Source organism: Mobula hypostoma, chromosome 30 (genome assembly GCF_963921235.1).
Source record: "Mobula hypostoma chromosome 30, sMobHyp1.1, whole genome shotgun sequence".
Taxonomy (NCBI): Eukaryota; Metazoa; Chordata; class Chondrichthyes; order Myliobatiformes; family Myliobatidae; genus Mobula; species Mobula hypostoma.
The window spans coordinates 18,309,721-18,329,981 of NC_086126.1; the positions used below are offsets into that span (position 1 = coordinate 18,309,721).

General features: G+C 46.0%; 1 protein-coding gene across 1 annotated transcript; it reads left to right on the plus strand.

Moving 5' to 3' along the window:
• The first annotated feature begins 18,597 nt into the window (after positions 1–18,597).
• Positions 18,598–19,811, plus strand: LOC134339674 (histone H4-like). Its single transcript, XM_063036373.1, has one exon. The coding sequence runs from the start codon at positions 19,476–19,478 to the stop codon at positions 19,785–19,787; it is 312 nt and encodes a 103-aa protein (XP_062892443.1). The 5' UTR covers positions 18,598–19,475; the 3' UTR covers positions 19,788–19,811.
• The last annotated feature ends 450 nt before the right edge of the window (positions 19,812–20,261 follow it).

Below are 20,261 nucleotides of genomic sequence, written 5' to 3' on the forward strand. Positions count from 1 at the left end.
AATTCTGCAACAGTGGTTGTGTCATCAGCAAATTTATAAATGCTGTTTGAGCTATGCCTCGCCACACAGTTCTGGGTGTAGAGACAGTAGAGCAGTGATAGAAGGACACAGCCCTGTGGAGTATCAGTGTTAATTGTCAGTGAGGTGGAAATGTTATTCCAATCCGCACAGATTGTGGTATTCCGGTTAGGAAGTCATGGATCCAGTTGCAGAGGCCTAGGTCCTGTAGCTTGAATGTGGATTAATTCCTGTGCTGGTATTGGGCCACGGCGAGTGTGGCGGAGTGGGAAGAAGTTGCTGGTGACTATAATCGCTGCTTCCTCTCCCCTGACCATGGGAAGACAGTTTCCCATTAGCCCATTTCCCAATGCCTGTTGTTGCTGGACAGGGAGTATTCTGAGTGGTGAATCCCATGGGAAATGAATGTTGTTTCCATCCCTCTGTTCCACTCCCGGATCTGTACCGGGAAGTAGAGGGGTTTGTCTGTCTCTTCCTTGGTTTGGAGCCTCCTCCATCTGCTGCTCAGAAGAAGCTGAGAGCTGCAGCCTGTGAGTGGCCTCACACACTGGTACTGGCTGCACCAGTCGCTTCACACCGTGTCTGCCTTTTACCTCTTTCACTTTCCTTCTCCTACCTGCAGGAAAGACTTCAATGTACGCCAATGTTCCCTCTTGCCAAGGCTCAATGAACAGAACAGTGGCTCCATCTCCCACACACAAGGTGTGTTACTGAGCACAGAGACACTGACAGCTCATTCGTTCCACAGTCTCAGACAGCAGAGACATTCAGTCCCACACTGAGCCCAGGACCCAGACACACATTTCCAGTACAACAGTTACAGTGAACCACAGCTGGTCAATATTTCCCTGGTCCCTGGGAAAATATTGAACATTTTCAACAACTTCCTTGAATGCCTTCCATGCATTTTCTCTGGTCCCAATAGTTCTTTGAATTGCCTGTTATTGCTGGCCTGCTTGATTTGTGGACCAGCACAACTGCCTCCTTTAATCTTGGCCGATGATACAAATATAGGTGGAGAAGCGTGTAGTGTTGGGGAAACAGGGAGCCTACAGAGAGACTTAGATAGTGTAGCGGAATGGTCAAAGGAGTGGCAAATGAAATACAATGTTGTAAAGTGTATGGTCATGCGCTTTGGTAGAATAAATAAATGGGCAGACTATTATTTAGATGGGGTGAGAATTCAAAATGCAGAGATGCAAAGAGACTTGGGATGCCTTGTGCAGGATACCCTAAAGGTTAACCTCCAGGTTGAGTCCGTGGTGAAGAAGGCAAATGCAATTTCTAATGTATAGAATATTAGAGCAGGGGTGTGATGTTGATGCACTATAAGGCACTCATTAGTCCACACTTGGAGTCTTGTGCGCAGTTCTGAGCTCCTCATTTTAGAAAGAATATACTGACATTGGAGAGGGTTCAGAACATATTCATGAGAATGATTCCAGGAATGAAAGGTTTTCCATATGAGGAAAGTCTGGCAGCTCTTTGGCTGTATTCCCTGGAGTTTAGGAGAATGAGGGGGGATCTCATAGAAACATTCCGAATGTTAAAAGGCCTGAACAGATTAGATATGGAAAACTTATTTCCCATGGTAGGGGGTCCAGGACAAGAGGCATGACTTCAGGATTGACGGATTGTCCATTAAGACCGGAGATGTGGAGAAATTACTTTACTCAGAGGGTGATAAAGCTGTGGAATTTGGTGCCACGAGTGGCTATGGAGGCCAAGTCTTTGGGTGCATTTAAAGCAGAGATAGATAGGTTCTTGATTAACCAGGGCATAAAAGGGTATAAGGAGTAGGCAGGGGAGTGGGTATGACTGGTAGAATTGGATCAGCCCATGATTCAATGACAGAGCAGACTCAATGGGCTGAATGGCCTACTTCTGCTCCTATATGTTATGGTATTACAAGCACATGGAGACAGTACAAACAGAAAACACAAGCCCAGACTCTCGTCGTCAGACAACCAGGCCACTGCCAGTATTGGTCCAGTAAACATTCCTGAACTGATTCCAATGCATTGAGATTCTTCCTTGAATAATGTATAAATGAGCTCCCCCACCCTATATATGGTGTATAAGATGATGAGAGGCATTGATCATGTGAATAGTCAGAGGCTTTTCCCCAGGGCTGAAATAGCTAGCACGAGAGGGCACAGTTTTAAGGTGCTTGGAAGTAGGTACAGAGGAGATGTCAGGGGTATGTTTTTTACGCAGAGAGTGGTGAGTGCATGGAATGGGCTGCCGGTGACGTCGTTGGAGGCGGGTACAATAATGTCTTTTAAAAGACTCTTGGATAGGTACATGGAGCTTAGAAAACTAGAGGGATAGGGTAAACCTAGGTAATTTCTAAAGTAAGTACATGCATGGCACAGCATTGTGCACCAAAGGTCCTGTATTGTGCTGTAGGTTTTCTATGTTTCAATGTTTCTATAAGGGAAGCATAAGCTCCTGACATTTGTATTCGGTTCCCCATCAATAAAATGTCATGTTCTCTCTACTGCTTATAGCTGCAAACAGGATTAGGAACAGCCCATTCGGCCCACGATACCTCTGCTGACACTGGTATCAGGTGAGACTGCACTCTGGGGCGCCATGACCGTGTAGGGATTTACACGATGCTGTTACAGCTCGGGGCATCGGAGTTCAGAATTCAGCCCGTGCACCTTCTTTAAAGAGTCTCTGTATGTTCTCCCTGTGGATTGCGTCAGTTTTCTTCAGGTCCTCCTGTTTCTTCCCACAGTCTAACGATGTAGGGGGAAGGTTAACTCGGATTGTAAACTACCTTGTGAATAGATTAGGGTTAAATTGGGTTGCCAGAGTTTGCTGGGCGGTGTGGCTCGAAGGGTTTATTTTGCTCTGTATCTATAAATAAAATTTTTAAAAATCCAAGTGTTATCCAACATGTTGGGAAATCTCTTCTGCACCCTTTCCACAGTCCCCACGTCCTTTCTGTGAAGTAGCAAACAGAACTGCACACACGACTCAAAACGTGACCTAACCAAGGGTTTGTACAGCTGTAACACGTCATCCACAGGTTTGTATACAACACCCTGACTGATGAAGACAAGGTTACCACACATCTCCATTTGCTTTCAATACCACTTGCAGGATGATATGGATGAATACATCAAGATCCCTCAGTGCTCCTAAGGCTGCTGCCATTTACTGTGTACTTTCCTCCAACATTGGACCTGTAAAACTCATCACACTTGTCCAGAATAAACTCCAGCCCCCATTTCTCCATCCATGATTCCAACTGATCTACATCCAGTTCTGTCCATTTGACAACCTTCCTCACCACCCACAACTGCACCAATATTCATGTCATCAGTGATCTGATCAGCCCATGTGTGTTTTAATCTGATCAGAGAGCAGTACCATCACTGATCACTGTGCAAATCTACAATCAAAATCAGTCTCAATTCCATCAGTCCAAATGTCACTACAGAGTATACACTGCTCAAACCCTCCCACACCGAGACTCGAGGAAAGTTACATATTTATCACAGAATAGTGTTTGATTGAATGGTCCAGTCTTGTTGCTCCAGTTACTCTGCTGCAAAGTACCTGAATATTAGTTCAATGTAACCAGTGGCATTGACCCTGTGGTATCGATCAAAATGAAAAATACAAACCCCATTTCCAGAAAAGTTGGGATATTTTCCAAAATGCAATAAAAACAAAAATCTGTTAATTCACGTGAACCTTTATTTAACTGACAAAAGTACAAAGAAAAGATTTTCAATAATTTTACTGACCAACTTAATTGTATTTTGTAAACATACACAAATTTAGAATTTACACTCAACAAAAGCTGGGACAGAGGCATGTTTACCATTGTTTACATCACCTTTCCTTTTAATAACATTTTTAATTGTTTTGGAACTGAGGATACTAATTGTAGTAGATTTGCAATTGGAAATTTTGTCCATTCTTGCTTGATATAAGACGTCAGCTGCTCAACAGTCCGCGGTCTCCGTTGTCTGAGTTTCCTCTTCATGATGCGCCATACATTTTCAATAGGAGATAGATCTGGACTGGCAGCAGGCCAGTCAAGCACACACACTCTGTGTCTACAAAGCCACGCTGTTGTAGCCCGTGCAGAATGTGGTCTGGCATTGTCCTGCTGAAATAAGCAATGGACGTCCCGGGAAAAGACGTCGCCCTGATGGCAACATATGTCTCTCTAAAATCCTAATATACGCCTCAGAGTCAATGGTACCTTCACATACATGCAACTCACCCATGCCGTGGGCACTGATGCACCCCCATACCATCACAGATGCTGGCTTTTGCACCTTTCGCTGATAACCATCTGGATGGTTGTTTTCATCTTTGGCACTGAGAACTCGACGCCTGTTTTTTCCGAAAACTAGCTGAAATGTGGACTTATCTGACCACAGCACACGGTTCCACAGTCTTTCGGTCCATCTGAGATGAGCTCGGGCCCAGAGAACTCGCCGGCGTTTCCACATAGAGTTGATGTATGGCTTCCTCCTTGCGTAATACAGTTTTAAGTTGCATTTCTGGATGCAGCGACGGACTGTGTTGAGTGACAATGGTTTTCCGAAGTACTCCTGAGCCCAGGTGGCTGTAATTGTCACAGTAACATGACAGTTTCTTAGGCAGTGCCGCCTGAGGGCTTGAAGATCACGCGCATTCAACAGTGGTTTCCGACCTTGCCCTTTACGCACTGAGATGTCTCTGAATTCTCTGAATCTTTTACAATATTATGTACTGTAGATGTTAAAAGACCTACATTCTCTGCAATCTTGCGTTGAGAAATGTTCCTTTTGAACTGACTAACAATTCTCTCACGAATTTTGGCACAAAGGGGTGAGCCACGGCCCATCCTTGCTTGCAAAGACTGAGCCTTTGATGGACGCTACTTTGATACCCAGTCATGATACCTCATCTGCTTCCAATTAGCCTGCTTAATGTGGAGTCTTCCAAACCGGTGTTACTTGAATATTCTATACACTTTTCAATCTTATTTTAATTCTGTCCCAACTTTTGTTGAGTGTGTTGCAGCCATCAAATTCTAAATTTGTGTATATCTACAAAATACAATTAAGTTGGTCAGTAAAACTATTGAAAATCTTTTCTTTGTACTTTTGTCAGTTAAATAAAGGTTCACGTGAATTAACATATCACAGATTTTTGTTTTTATTGCATTTTGGAAAATATCCCAACTTTTCTGGAAATGGGGTTTGTAGATTTAATCAAAAAATTCAACTTCAAGAATGAATCCGAAAGAAATTTTGTAATGGTACACTACATGAGAAATTGGAAGATGCAGTGTTAACCACAAATCTCACAATGTACCAGAGACTGACGGGTACAGAATGAACCCCATACTCCCACACTGTACCAGGGACTGTCAGGTGCCAGTAAGTGGTGACTGAAGTTGAAAAGACTGAAATTTACTGAAACGCTCTTTTCAGAGCCACTCCCAAAGTCTGTGGAAGGGAAGAACTGTGAAGTTGGTGATCTCTGTTCAGAGTAACTGGTCTGTGTATCTATCACAGCATGGCATAATCCGGAAGCATCACTGGTAACATTTTCTCTTCCTCCGTCTTCTTTCTTCTGCAAAATAAACCGTTAGATGGCTGTGCAGAAAGTGCTCTGCTTCAGTCCAGGCTCATTGCCTCTCGCCAGCTGAATTTAACTCTCACCCTTCCGGAGAGTCAATGGCTTCACTCAGCACGGGTGGGGAAACAGAAAGGCTGTCGCTTCTACAGTCAGCCCCCAGAGGGAGAACTTAATCTCTGGTATATTGAACTAACAACTCAATAGGAATCAGCTGTCAGAGGAAGTGGCTGAGGCAGGTGCAATACCAAGACTGAAAATATATGGGACAGGGAGGTGGATAGACCAGTTTCAGTCTGATATGGGTGCAACCTGGATGAGAGCTTTCCTTGGCCTGGACCAAATGGGCTGAAAGTTCTAATTTCTTGCAGTGTGACGCTACAAATCTGAACCATGTTCACTTGGTTTGATGACATTAAAGTTCTTTAAATGACTTGTAATTTCTTCATAGATCAGGCTCCAGCATCTTGCCATCAATACATGTGAAGTTAACAGGACTACAATTACCTTCTGTTGTGTTCGAACTTTCTTGAACAATGGAGACAGTTGAGGTTTTCTACTCCAATGGGATCTTCGTAGAACACAATGCATTTCAGCAAACAGCAAATTCTACCTCCACTTTCCCTCCAGCCCTCGAGTAAAGCTCTCGAGTGCAGGTCGTTGTGACCTGGTGATGTTGGCTTTGAGTCTCATTAGATTTTTCTGTCATGATGGTGACTGTTGCAAATTATTGCACAGTGTTGAAATGTCAGCCAATATCTCATTTTGAGATGTGTGCCATGTCCCTAGTGTGAACAATGTTCACAGTGTTGAGTTTAATTTATCACAATTTTTTGTTAGCTTTAGCTATTGAGGCTCTTGCCACTAGTTCCAGAATTATTCTCAGTCTGTTAGTCACTCTCTGTGCTCTAGGCTTTGATTTAATGTTTCCCTTGACCCCGTTGGTCCATCATTCTCCTGGGTCCCTCTGTCTAATTGGGATCTGCATCTGCTGAGCGTTATGAACCAGCTGTTTACACATCTGTGACTGTCCATCCACTGAGCTGTCCTGAGCCTATTTACCCTGTCAACCCCAGACAACCCCACCTCCACATCTTTGTAATTGTCCTTAATTAGGCTGAGGACATTGGTTGTGGGTGTGGGTGTTCATCCTCAAATTGTATCTGGAATCCTCCCATGTTGTGTTCACTTCTTCCTCAGGTATCCTTCACCACAGGATCTCTTATTAATCCCACATCATCACATTTGAAATGTCCTGTTCCTGGGTAAGTTCTGTAACATTATGCTGTACGAAACAGTCTCTGGCCACTCCACAAATTTGTTTTCCTGCCAGTTTGATTAGTTTTATCAATGAACAAGGAAGCCCTCCTCATTTCACTTTTGCAGATTCGTGTGGAACATTGAATATGCTCGAATACTGAGTTCCCAGTCCCAGTCTGCCTGCAACCATGTCCCTGGAATACCCATAACATCAAACACATTTGTCACAATACAATACAATTTTCACATTTCTGAGAAACATTATCTAACTTTAATTCTTATATTTTGCTTATTTTAATGTACTCTTCTCCCTCAGTTGTAATTTCTATTTCCCTTCCACAGTGAAGACTTTGCATTCAAAGTCAACAACATCTTCTTCACAATCACCATCAGCACTGGTGCACCACAAGGCTGTGTGCTTGGCCTCTACTCTACTCCCTTTATACCTGTGATTGTGTGGCTAAGTACAACTCCAATGACAGATTTAAGTTTGCAGATGACACCACTGTTATTGGATGAATCAAAGGTACATTTGCCCCCAGGAGGGAGATGGAGGATCTGGTTGAATGGTGCCACAACAACAACCTCTCACTCAATATCAGCAAAACCAAAGAGCTGATCACTGACCACAGGGGCAGGAAACCGGAGGTCCAAGAGCCAGTCATCATCAGGGGACTGGAGGTGAAGGGAGTTGGTAACTTTAAATTCCTTGTCGTTATCATTTCAGTGGATCTGTCCTGGGAGGAGCAGGAACTGTCTTTAATATAAGAAGGATCGGCAGAAACTCTACTCAGAAGTTTGATAATAATCGGCATGTCATCTAAATCTTTGACATATAGATGCACAGTGGAGAGTATCCTGACTGGTTGCATCACGGCCTGATATGGAAACACAATGATCAGGAATGGAAATGTCTACAAGAAGTAGTGGATACTTCCAAGTTCATCACAGGCAAAGCCCTCTCCATCATTCAGTATATTTACAAGAAGCGCTTCTACAAGAAAACTGCATCCATCATCAACAACATCCTTCATCCATCTCATGCTCTCTTCTCACTGCTGCCATCGGGAAGGACGTACAGGAAACATAGGTCCTATGCCACCAAATTCTGGAAGAGTTATTACCCTACACCAGTCATGCTCCTGAAATGGCATAGGTAACTCCACTGAACTGATTCCATAACCACAGCTACACTATGATAAGGAATGCCTATCGTTCACTCCCAAGACTGCATTTAGTTAAGTCGGATCATTTGACTGTACTCCTGCTACCTACAAACAGACAGAGCCTAAGGAACAAGGCTCCAGAGATCAAGATACCCAAGGCAAGCCATGGGAGGCACAAGAACGGTTACAGAATTGCCTTGAGTCAGCGGACTGGAACATGTACAAGAAGTCATCTAAGGATCTGAACAAATACACTGGGGCCATTACAGACTTCATTAAAACAGCAGTGGAGGTGTGTGTTCCCACAAAATCACTCAGGGTTTTCCCAAATCTGCTCTGGAAAAGCAATGAATCTGGAACCTGCTGATCAAGAGATCAGAGGCATTCAAGTCTGGAGATCAAGAATGCTACAAGAGGTGCAGGGTATGGTCTCCAGAGAGACATCTCTCAGGTAAAGTGGAGATTCTGGACTGGACTGGAATAAAAGAGAGATGCTCGACAGCTGTGGCAAGGTGTGAATGCCAGAACCTCCAGCAAAGGTAAAGAGTGACAAAGGGGACAGCAGAGCTTCACCTCCAGACAAGCTCAATGCCTTCTATGCGCGTTTTGTCCCCAGAAGAGGGAGGAACCATCGCCCAGCCCCGTGTCTCCTGATGGTCATTTGGTCTCAGTATCTGAAGATGACGTGCAGGCTGCCTTCAAGAGAGTGAATCCAAGGAAAGCATCCGGTCTGGATGGAGTACCTGGTTGAGTACTGAAGACCTGTGCTGACCAGCTGGCTGGTGTATTCATGGATATCTTCAACCTCTTGATCTGGCAGTGTGTGGAACCCACCTACTTCAAGGAAGCTTCAATCATACTGGTGGTAACCTGTTTAAATGACTATTGCCCAGTGGCACTTACATCCACAGTGATGAAGTGTTTTGAGAGGCTGGTGTTGAAGCATATCAGCTCTTGTCTGAATGGTGACTTGGATCCTCTCCAATTCACCTACCGAAGCAACAGCAGATACTGTCTAGTTGGCTTTTCCCATAACTCTGGAACATCTGGACAGCAAAGATGCAAACATCTGGATGCCCTTTATTGATTACAGCTCAGCATTTAACACCATCATCCCCTCAGAACTAATCAGTAAACTCCAAGACCTGGGCCTCAATGCTCCCTTGTGCAATTGGATCCTGGATTTCCTCAGGTTCAGATCCAAGTCAATTCAGATTGGCAAAAACAGCTTGTCCACAATATCTTATCAGCACAGGAGCACCACAAGGATGTGTGCTTAGCCCCCAGCTCTACTAACTTTACACCTATGACTGTGTGGCTGAGTACAGCTCCAACACCATATACAAATTGCTGATGACACCCCTGTTGTGGGCTGTATCGAAGGTGGTGATGAATCAGTGTACAGGAGGGAGATCGAAAACTTGGCTGAGTGGTGTAATAACAACGACCCCTCACTCAATGTCAGTAAGACCAAGGGACGGATTGTAGACTTTAGGAGGGAGAAACCGGAGGTTCATGAGCCAGTAATCAAAGGATGATCAGAGGTGGGGAGGGTCAGTAACTTTAAATTCCTGTGTGTCACTCACTCAGAGGATCTGTCCTGGACCCATCGCATAAATATAATTTTGAAGAAAGCACAACAGCACTCTACTTCCTCAGGACTCTGCAGAGGTTCAGCATGTCATTGAAAACCTTGGCAAACTTGTATAACTGTGTGGTGGAAGATGTGCTGACTGGCTGCATTACGGCCTGGTATAGGAACAACAATGCCTTTGAATGGGAAATCCTACAAAGGGTAGTGGATTCGGCCCAGTATATCACAGATAAAACCCTCACAACCACTGTGCACATCGACATGAAACATTGCTGTAGGAAAGCAGTGTCCATCAGCAAAGATCCTCACCACCCAGGCAATGCTCTTTTCTCACTGCTGCCATCAGGTAGAAGGTACAGGTACCTCGGGACTCACACCACCACATTCGAGAACAGTTACTACCCCTCAACCATCAGTGCCTTGAACAAAAGGGGATAGCTACACTCATGTCAGGACTGTTATATCGTTATTTCATGCTTGTTATTTATTGATATTTATTTTTCTGGATTTACACAATTTGTTTACTGTTTATAGTTCCTCATATTTACAGTTCACAGTTATTGTTCTATAGATTTGCTAAGATTGCCGGTAGAATAAGATTCTAAGGGTTGTCTGGGGTGCCAGGTATGTACTGTGAGAATAAATTTTAATTTGAACTTTGAACTATATGGTGACATATGCGAAGTGTGATAACAACTTACTTTGGATTAATACTTTGGCTTTGACAATATTTTTCCGTGACGTTTTTTTTCAGTGATCTAGTTCCAACATCTTTCATCTCAAATTATAAAAGATTATCCACGCAAAATTATACAAAATACAAACACTGCATATTTATCAGATCGAAGAGCCAAATTATAATATGAATATTACTGTCTATAACACACTCAATTCCAGGGAATGGGGGAAGTGGGTCACCGTCCCTGGAAATCTCCCAGTCTCCCCACTCTGTTTACAATGGTCGCAAGTTTTTCGGCGGCTCTGCTGATTGACAGCTCCCTCTGCCCCGCCTCCCCGGCTGTAGGTCACTGTCACGTGACGCCATGTGATAGTTGACCCGTGGCGCGATGACGTCACAAAGCCCTACCGTCCCCGCCGTCGTTTCCTTGGAAACGGTCCGGTGCGGGAAGTCCGAGATGGTGGAGCCGGTCTCCACTTGTTGGGGTTTCGGCTCCGCTGTGGGATCCGCCTCTCCTCTTCCTGCCCGCGGAACAGCGAGTGTCCGTCAGCGCCTCACTGCACCGGCTCTCTGCCTCAGGTACAATATTTAAAACATATTTCCACAGTCACATGGATGGGAAAGGTTGAGAGGGATACGGGCCTAATGCAGGCAGATGGGCCGAGTTCAGGTCGACAACTTGGTCGGCGTGGATGAGTTGTACCGAAGGGACTGTTTCATTTCTGTATAAACCAGTGACTCTATTTTGGGAGGTTAAACCATGGCAAGATGCACACAGGTTCCTGAGGAGTTTCTGGGGGCGCCCCCCCCCCCCCCCCCCTATCTTCTGGTACTGATTTACAATACCAGCTATTCTCTGTGTGAAATATGTACCCTTCAGATCCCCTTTAAATCTGTCTTTAAACAGTTTTGTACAATTCTAATGGGAGGCAGTTCTTTGACTGACAAGGCAAGTAGAACACACAACCCTGTCTACCTGTGATGCCACATACAGGGAACTGTGTAACATTATTAGAGGCACATGCACAGGTACTTCAGTGAGCAAGGCCCAGAGGGATATGAAACTAATACAGGACAGTGGGATTAGTATAGCCGTGCACGATGGGGAGCAGAAATGTGATGGGCCAGAGGGTCTGTTTCTATCCTGTACAACCCTGACCACAGAAGTCCTCCACTGCAGTGGAGTTTGTCACCTTCATTCTCGGCTGTGAGCTTGTTCCACTGTGAGAAGATATTTGCACCCTCCCACTGTGACCAAGCTGTCAGACATATCTCCTAATATCACCCAGAGTACTTAACCAAATTCCCATATAAAAGTATTGTTACTGGTGCACAGGAAGTGGGAACATTTTGGTAGCCTTTTGAGGGGTTGGTTCACTATGTGACCATTAATACCTTTGTACAGCAACAATCCATTGTCCTCGGTTCTGAACGTTTTAGGTAAGTCCATCCTGAAGTCCTGTGTTCCAGGTTCCCACTGCATTTTCACAGTCAGTGGTTTCTGCATGTCCATACTGACCATCGAGAATCTGTCCCCATTAACTCAGCACTTGGTCTGTGAACTACCCTGCCTTGGTGATTCAAATGCTCATCAAGGTGGTCCTTAAATACCAGCCTGCACCACCCCCTCAAACAGTGTGTTCCAGATTGCAGTCTTCCTCTGGGGAGAGAGGAAACATAGAAAACCTACAGCACAATACAGGCCCTTCGGCTCACAAAGTTATTCCAAACATGTCCCTACCTTTGAAATTACTACGGTTACCCATAGCCCTCTATTTTTCTAAGCTCCATGTACCTATCCAAAAGTTTTTTAAAGACCCTATCGTATCGGCCTCCACCACCATTGCTGGCAGCCCATTCCACGCACTCACCACTCCCTTCAAAAAAAAACTTACCCTAACATCTCCTCTGTACCTACTCCCAAGCACCTTAAACCTGTGTCCTCTTGTGGCAGTCATTTCAGCCCTGGAAAAAAGCCTCTGACTATCCTCACAATCAATGCCTCTCATCATTTTATACACCTCTATCTGGTCACATCTCATACCCCGTCGCTCCAAGGAGAAAAGGCCGAGTTCACTCAACCTATTCTCATAAGGCATGCTCCACAATCCAGGTAACATCCTTGTAAATCTCCTCTGCACCTTTCTGTGGTTTCCACATCCTCCCTGTAGTGAGGTGACCAGAACCGAGCGCAGTACTCCAAATGGGGTCTGACCAGGGTCCTATATAACTGCAACATTACCTCTTGGCTCCTAAGTTCAATTCCATGATTGATGACGGCCAATACACCGTATGCCGCCTTAACCACAGAGTCAACCTGCGCAGCTGCTTTGAACGTCCTATGGACTCTGACCCCAAGATCCCTCTGGTCCTCTACACTGCGAAGGGTCTTACCACTAATACTATATACTGTCATCATATTTGACCTTCCAAACTGAAGCACCTCACACTTATCTGGGTTGAACTCCACCTGCCACTTCTCAGCCCAGTTTTGCATCCTATCAATGTCCCACTGTAACCTCTGACAGCCCTCCACACTATCCACAACACCCCCAACCTTTGTGTCATCAGCAAACTTACTAACCCATCCCTCCACTTCCTCATCCAGGTCATTTATAAAAATCATGAAAAGTAAGGGTCCCAGAACAGATCCCTGAGGCACACCACTGGTCACCGACCTCCATTCAGAATATGACCTGTCTGCAACCACTCTTTGCCTTCTGTGGGCAAGTCAGTTCTGGATCTGCTAAGCATTGTCCCCTTGGATCTCATGCCTCCTTACTTTCTCAATAAGCCTTGCATGGGGTACCTTATCAAATGCCTTGCTGAAATCCATATACACTACATCTACTGCTCTCCCTTTATCAATGTGTTCAGTCACATCCTCAAAAAATTCAATCAGGCTCGTAAGGCACAACCTGCCCTTGACAAGCCCTGCTGACTATTCCTAATCATATTATACCTCTCCAAATGTTCATAAATCCTGCCTCTCCATCAACTTACCAACCACTAAGGTAAGACTCACTGGTCAATAATTTCCTGGGCTATCTCTACTCCCGTTCTTGAATGAGGGAAGAACATTCACAATCTTCCGGAACCTCTTCTGTCCCCATTGATGATGCAAAGATCATCGCCAGAGGCTCAGCAATCTCCTCCCTCACCTCCCACAGTATCTTGGGGTACATCTTATCCTGTCCTGGCGACTTATCCAACCTGATGCTTTCCAAAAGCTCCAGCACATCCACTTTCTTAATATCTACATGCTCAAGCTTTTCAGTCCACTGCAAGTCATCACTACAATCACCGAGATCCTTTTCTATAGTGAATATTGAAGTAAAGTATTCATTAAGTACCTCTGCTATTTCCTCCAGTTCCATACACACTTTCCCACTGTCACACTTGATAGGTCCTATTCTTTCACGTCTTATCCTCTTGCTCTTCACATACTTGTAGAATGCCTTGGGGTTTTCCTTAATCCTGCCCTCCAAGGCCTTCTCATGGCCCTTCTGGCTCTTCTAATTTCCTTCATCAGCTCCTTCCTGTTAGCCTGACAATCTTCTAGATCTCTAACATTCCCTAGCTCTCTGAACCTTTTGTAAGCTTTTCTTTTCTTCTTGACTAGATTTACTACAGCCTTTGTACACCACAGTTCCTGTACCCTACCATAACTTCCCTGTCTCATTGGAATTACCTATGCAGAACTCCACACAAATATCCCCTGAACATTTGCCACATTTTTTCCGTACCTTTCCCTGAGAACATCTGTTCCCAATTTAAACTTCCAAGTTCCTGCCTGATAGCCTCATAATCTCCCTTACTCCAATTAAACGCTTTTCTAACTTGTCTGTTCCTATCTCTCCCAGTGCTATTGTAAAGGAAATAGAATTATGATCACTATGTCCAAAATGCTCTCCCGCTGAGAGAACTGACACCTGACCAGGTTCATTTCTGAATACCAAATCAAGTACAGTCTCTCCTCTTGTAGGCTTATCTACATATTCTGTCAAGAAACCTTCCTGAACACACCTAACAAACTCCACCCTATTTAAACTCCTTGCTCTAGGGAGATGCCAATCAACATTTGGGAAATTAAAATCTCCCACCGCGACAACTCTGTTATTATTACACGTTTCCAGGATCTGTTTCCCCATCTGCTCCTCAATATCCCTTTTACTACTGGGTGGCCTATGAAAACCACCCAGTAGAGTAATTGACTCCTTCCTGTTCCTAACCTCCACCCATAGAGACTCTATAGACAATCCCCCCATAACGTTCACCTTTTCTGCAGCCACGACACTATCTCTGATCAACAGTGCCATGCCCCCATCTCATTTGCCTCCCTCCCTGTCCTTCCTGAAACATCTAAAACCGGCACTTGAAGTAACCATTCCTGTCCCTGAGCCATCCAAGTCACTGTAATGGCCACCACATCATGGCTCCAAGTAGTGATACATGCTCTAAGCCAGGGGTCCCCAGCTTTTCTCGCACTGCGGACCAGTTTCATATTAACAATATTCTTGCGGACCGGTCGACCGGCGGGGGTGTGGGGGGGAGTAGGGTTGCCAACGAACAAGAGTAGCAGTCAAATATGTTGGGTTTATCCCGAGTAAGACTACAATGACCATGAAGCCTTGCGTGGGCATCAGTGCGAATACGTGATTTGTGCATGTGTGTACGTGCCGATTTTTGTTTTTACAAATCGGTTTTGATGATTCTGTCGGGGGGGTGGTGTTAATCATAAACACAATATAGGTGATAAGTGGCTAATACACTCAATTTCGTTTCTAAAAGGGTTCATCTAACGAATGTAATATTAAACACACAGCGCATATTTTCCTTGCATGAATATAGCGATAAGTTAATTATCAGGGGAGCTTGAAGTAAGTGTTGAACGAATTGCCAGTAGAAGTGGTCGAGGCAGGTTCGATATTATCATTTAAAGAAAAATTGGATAGGTATATGGACAGGAAAGGAATGGAGGGTTATGGGCTGAGTGCAGGTCAGTGGGACTTGGTGAGAGTAGCGTTCGGCACGGACTAGAAGCGGTGAGATCGCTTTGTAATCGCCGTGCTGTAATTGTTATATGGTTATAACAATTAGTATCATAACATTTTGAGTAACGTTTCGATATTAAACACACAGCACATATTTTTCCCGTATGAACATATAAAATCATTGCAACACACCAATATCGCTGAATCAGTGGGAGCCCTGGGCTTGTTTCCCTGCAACAAGACGGTCCTATCAAGGGGTGATGGGAGACAACGATACTCGAAGAGGGTTCCTTATGTCCAGTCTATTCCACAATTTAATTTTCGTTGCATTCATTGCAGAGATATGTTGGAAATGGAAGCAACGTTTTCAGTGCTTTCGTGGCTATCTCAGGATATTTAGCCTTGTCTTTGATCCAGAATGCCGGCAGAGATGTTATGTCAAACATGCTTTTCAGCCCGTCGTCATTTGCAAGCTCGAGGAGTTGATCTCCTTCCCGCACTGACATGGATGACGCGTGCGTAATGACCTCGCGTGTGTTCAAGCTCAACAGTGGGTGTGACAGGGAATGAGGAAAGGTGCAGCTGACTCATATTGCCAAATCATATTGTTTCCTCGCAGCCCGGTAGCGCATGCTTTGCGTCCCGGTACCGGTCCACAGCCCGGTGGTTGGGGACCGCTGCTTGAAGCGTATCCGCTTTGTTCACAATACTCCTTGCGTTAAAATAGACACATCTCAATTTGTTGGTCTGAGCACGTACCTTCTCTATCACCTGCCTATCTTCCCTCACACACTGTCTCCAAGCTTTCTCTATTTGTGAGTCAACCGCCTCTTCCCCAGTCTCTTCAGTTCAGTTCCCACCCCCCAACAGTTCCAGTTTAAACTCTCCCCAACAGCAAACCTCCCCGCAAGATATTGTTCCCTGTGGGATTCAAGTGCAACCCATCCTTTTTGTACAGGTCACACCTGCCCCAAAAGAGGTCCCAGTGATCCAGAAATCTGAATCCCTGCCCCCTGCTCCAATCCCTCAGCCACGCATTTATCCTCCACCTCATTCCATTCCTATACTCACTGTCACGTGGCACAGGCAGTAATCCTGAGATTACTACCTTTGCTCTCCTGCTTCTCAACTTCCTTCCTAACTCCCTGTAGTCTGTTTTCAGGACCTCTTCCCTTTTCCTACCAATGTCAGTGGTACCAATATGTACCACGACCTCTGGCTGTTCTCCATTCCACTGCAGGATATTGTGGACGCAATCTGAAACTTCCCGGACCCCGGCATCTGGGAGGCAAACTACCATCCGCATTTCTTTCCTGCGTCCACAGAATCACCTATCTGACCCCCTAACTAAAGAGTCCCCTATCACTACTGCTATCCTCTTCCTTTCCCTACCCTTCTGAGCCACAGGGTCGGACTCTGTGTCAGAGGCACGGCCACTGTTGCTTCCCCCAGGTAGGCTATATCCCCCCTCCCCCCCAACAGTACTCAAACAGGAGTACTTATTGTTCAGGGGGACAGACACAGGGCTACTCTCTGGTACCTGACTCTTCCCCTTCCCTCTCCTGACTGTTAACCACTTGTCTGTCTGCTGTGGTCCCGGTATGATCACCCTTCTATCACCTCCTCGCTGTCCCTGACCAGACAAAGGTCAACGAGCTGCAACTCCCGTTCCCTAACGCGGTCCCTTAGGAGCCGCAGCTCGACACACCGGGTGCGGATATTACCATCCTGGAGGCTGGGAGACTCCAGAACTTTCCACATCTGACACCGAGCACAGAACACCGGCCTCACACACATACTTCCTTTCCACAATTAACACAGGTAAACCTACCTCGCCTCATTACCACCTAAGCCCATTGAGCCAAAGTCCTCTCACTCTGCTGCTCGCTGGATATGGCGGTCTTCTTTTTAACCTTTTCCCGCTCTACTGGCTGACTGTGCCTGTGCAGTCTTGCCTCTCTTTACTCCGAGTAGTAAAATACCTTCGGTCCGGAAATCCTGAGCCGTTCCACTCGCAGCCTGCTTGCTTTTCCTCATCCTCCTTAAACCACACATTTCTCTCGTTAAACTTTTGTTACACACACCTCATAATTGTCTGCATTAAATTCCATCTGCCATTGTAACAGCTGGACAACGTCCCATGTCAATATTTGCTAGCCTTTCTTGCTGTCCACTGCACCCCTAATCTTGGTGTTATCTGCAAACTTGCTGATCCAGTTTACCACATTCTCATCCAGATCGTTAATACAGATGGAAAACAACAATGGACCCAGCACCGGGAAGTTTAACCAAGGCAGGATGTACACGGTGAATGACAGGTTCCTGAGAAGTGTTCATGAACAGAGACTTTGTGTGTTTCTGCCTCCACCAGCTCCTCTGGCAGCTCATTCGGGAGACCATCACTGATCCTTATCCCTCTCAAACCCCCCACTCACCCCCTCCCACCCCTCCCATCCCACTCACCCCCTCCCACCCCCCCATCCCTCCCACCCCCACCCACCCCCTCCCATCCCCTCCCACCCCTCCCTCCCACCCCCTCCCATCCCCTCCCACCCCCCCACCCCCTCCCATCCCCTCCACCCCCTCCCATCCCCTCCCATCCCCAGGTTTTGCAGCTTATTAATCAGGACTGTGGGATTGATGGTGTTAAACACTGAGCTATAGTCAATGAACAACACCCTGACACAGGCTGTGCAGATGCACTACCCTTTGGTAAGGAAATTATTCCTGATATTTGTTCTAACAGGATGTCCTGTGTTCTGAGGCTCTGCTCTGTGATCCCAGACTGCCCCGCTATCGGAAACATCCTCCCCACTCCATTGTAGGTCTTTCAATATTTGATAGGTTTCAATGAAATTCCCTCATTCTTCTAAAGTCTAGCGAGTACAGGCCCAGAGCCAGCAAACAATCCTCGTGCATTAACCCTTTTATTGCCAGGATCATTCTTGTGAACCTCCTCTGGACCCTCTCCTATGCGAGCACGTACCTTTTTAGATAAGGGGCCCAAAACAGTTCACAATACTGCAAGTGTGATCGGAGCAATGCCTTATAAAGTCTGACCATTACATCCTTGCTTTTGTGTTGTACTCCTCTCGAAATGAATGCTGACGTTGCATTTTGCTTCCTTAAAACCAACTCAACCGGCAAGTTTATCTTTAGGAAATCCTACACATCTGAGATGTGCCTGACCGCAGTACCCAGGAGGGGACACACCATCGTGTCATCTCTGTTACGGCCACAGAATCTCCTGCACATCCCCTGTACTGTGAGTCTGCTGTCATCACTGCCCTGCTTGTCCTGTCCTCCCACGGAGCATCGGACCGGGGTGTCAGTACCACCGACCTGACGGGCTGCTGTTCTCTGATTTGTCATCCTTCCAGGGGTATCCAAAGGCGTGTACTTGTTTCTGAGGGTCACAGCCACAGGGAGACATTGCACTGTCTGTCTCTTCCCCTTTCCAGTCGTGGTCGTGACCAAACTATTTGCAGCTTGACTTCAGGTTTGACCAACCCACTGAATCTCTGGTCTCAGCATCCTGCAATCTCTAGGTCTGTCCATCTCCAGCTCCATTTCCTTCACACGGTCAGTCAGGGGCATTACCTCTTTCATAACTCTGGGGTGCAGTTCATCTGGTCCGGGTGACCTCTGAACCCTCAGGTCTTTGAGCTTTTTGAGCACCTTTTCCCTTGTAATAATAACTGCACTCTCTTCTCTTCCCTCACACCCTTCAGCATCTGGCACACTGCTAGTACCTTCCAGTGATGCAAAATACTCATTGTGCCTGAGGGCGCTCGCACTGGTCGTGGGGCCGGTGGGATAGATGAGGTCCTCGGCGATTTGCGGAATGGAAAAGCACTTCCTATAATTTAAAGCAGGAGAATCGGCAAATTCCCAGAAATCCTCCAGTATGTACGTGGTGCGTGAGGGAGTTTTGTTTTCGCTGGAGCGCTTTGTGTCGGATGAATCGTTGGAAATTGGCGGTTGTGGTAAAGTGAAGGCGGAGCTGGACGATGAGAGGCCGCTCTCGGCTCTGTCCGTCACTCTGACTCTGTCTCCTCCCCTTCCCGCCTCTGTCCCTCTGCGCGTTTCTCGGGCAGGTCGGGGCGCTGTGTATAAAAGGAGACAGCAGCAGGCAGTTTGTCAGTGAGCAGCGACCTGAGTGAAGCAGCATCATGTCTGGCAGAGGGAAAGGAGGCAAAGGACTGGGCAAAGGCGGAGCCAAGCGGCACCGTAAAGTGCTCCGTGATAACATCCAGGGCATCACCAAACCGGCCATCCGCCGTCTGGTTCGCCGTGGCGGCGTCAAGCGGATCTCGGGTCTGATCTACGAGGAGACCCGCGGGGTGCTGAAGGTTTTCCTGGAGAATGTGATCCGGGATGCGGTCACCTACACTGAACACGCCAAGCGCAAGACGGTCACTGCCATGGATGTGGTGTACGCTCTGAAACGCCAGGGCCGCACTCTCTATGGCTTCGGCGGCTGAAAAACTCCCACCTCCTCCCGAGCGCAAAACAAAGGCTCTTCTAAGAGCCACCCACCGCCTCACAGACGGAGCCGTATCCACAGACTTTTAGATTTTTTTTATTTTATACTCAGCTGAGTTGCATTTTAAACAGATTGATTGGTGCCGCTTGAAACATACTGCAATTCTGCCTTTCCAGTCGGTGATTACCACAAAACCTGCATTACGATCGATCTTAATCCTCTATCAGTTTCCAACAGAAATCAGTTCACTCGTTCAGAGAACGATTCCGTGGTTGTGCATTTAAATCTTAACTGAGGAAATTAGATATTAAATGAAACTGAAATTGTATAATCCGTCATACAATTAATTGTAAATAAAATGTAATCAAGCACCGTTGCTGGGTGCTCTGAAATTGGCGGGCGATTTTAAATAATTCTGCGCCAATCACACTGCATGAATGAAATCCGACCGCCGGTCAGTTTCCTATTTTGT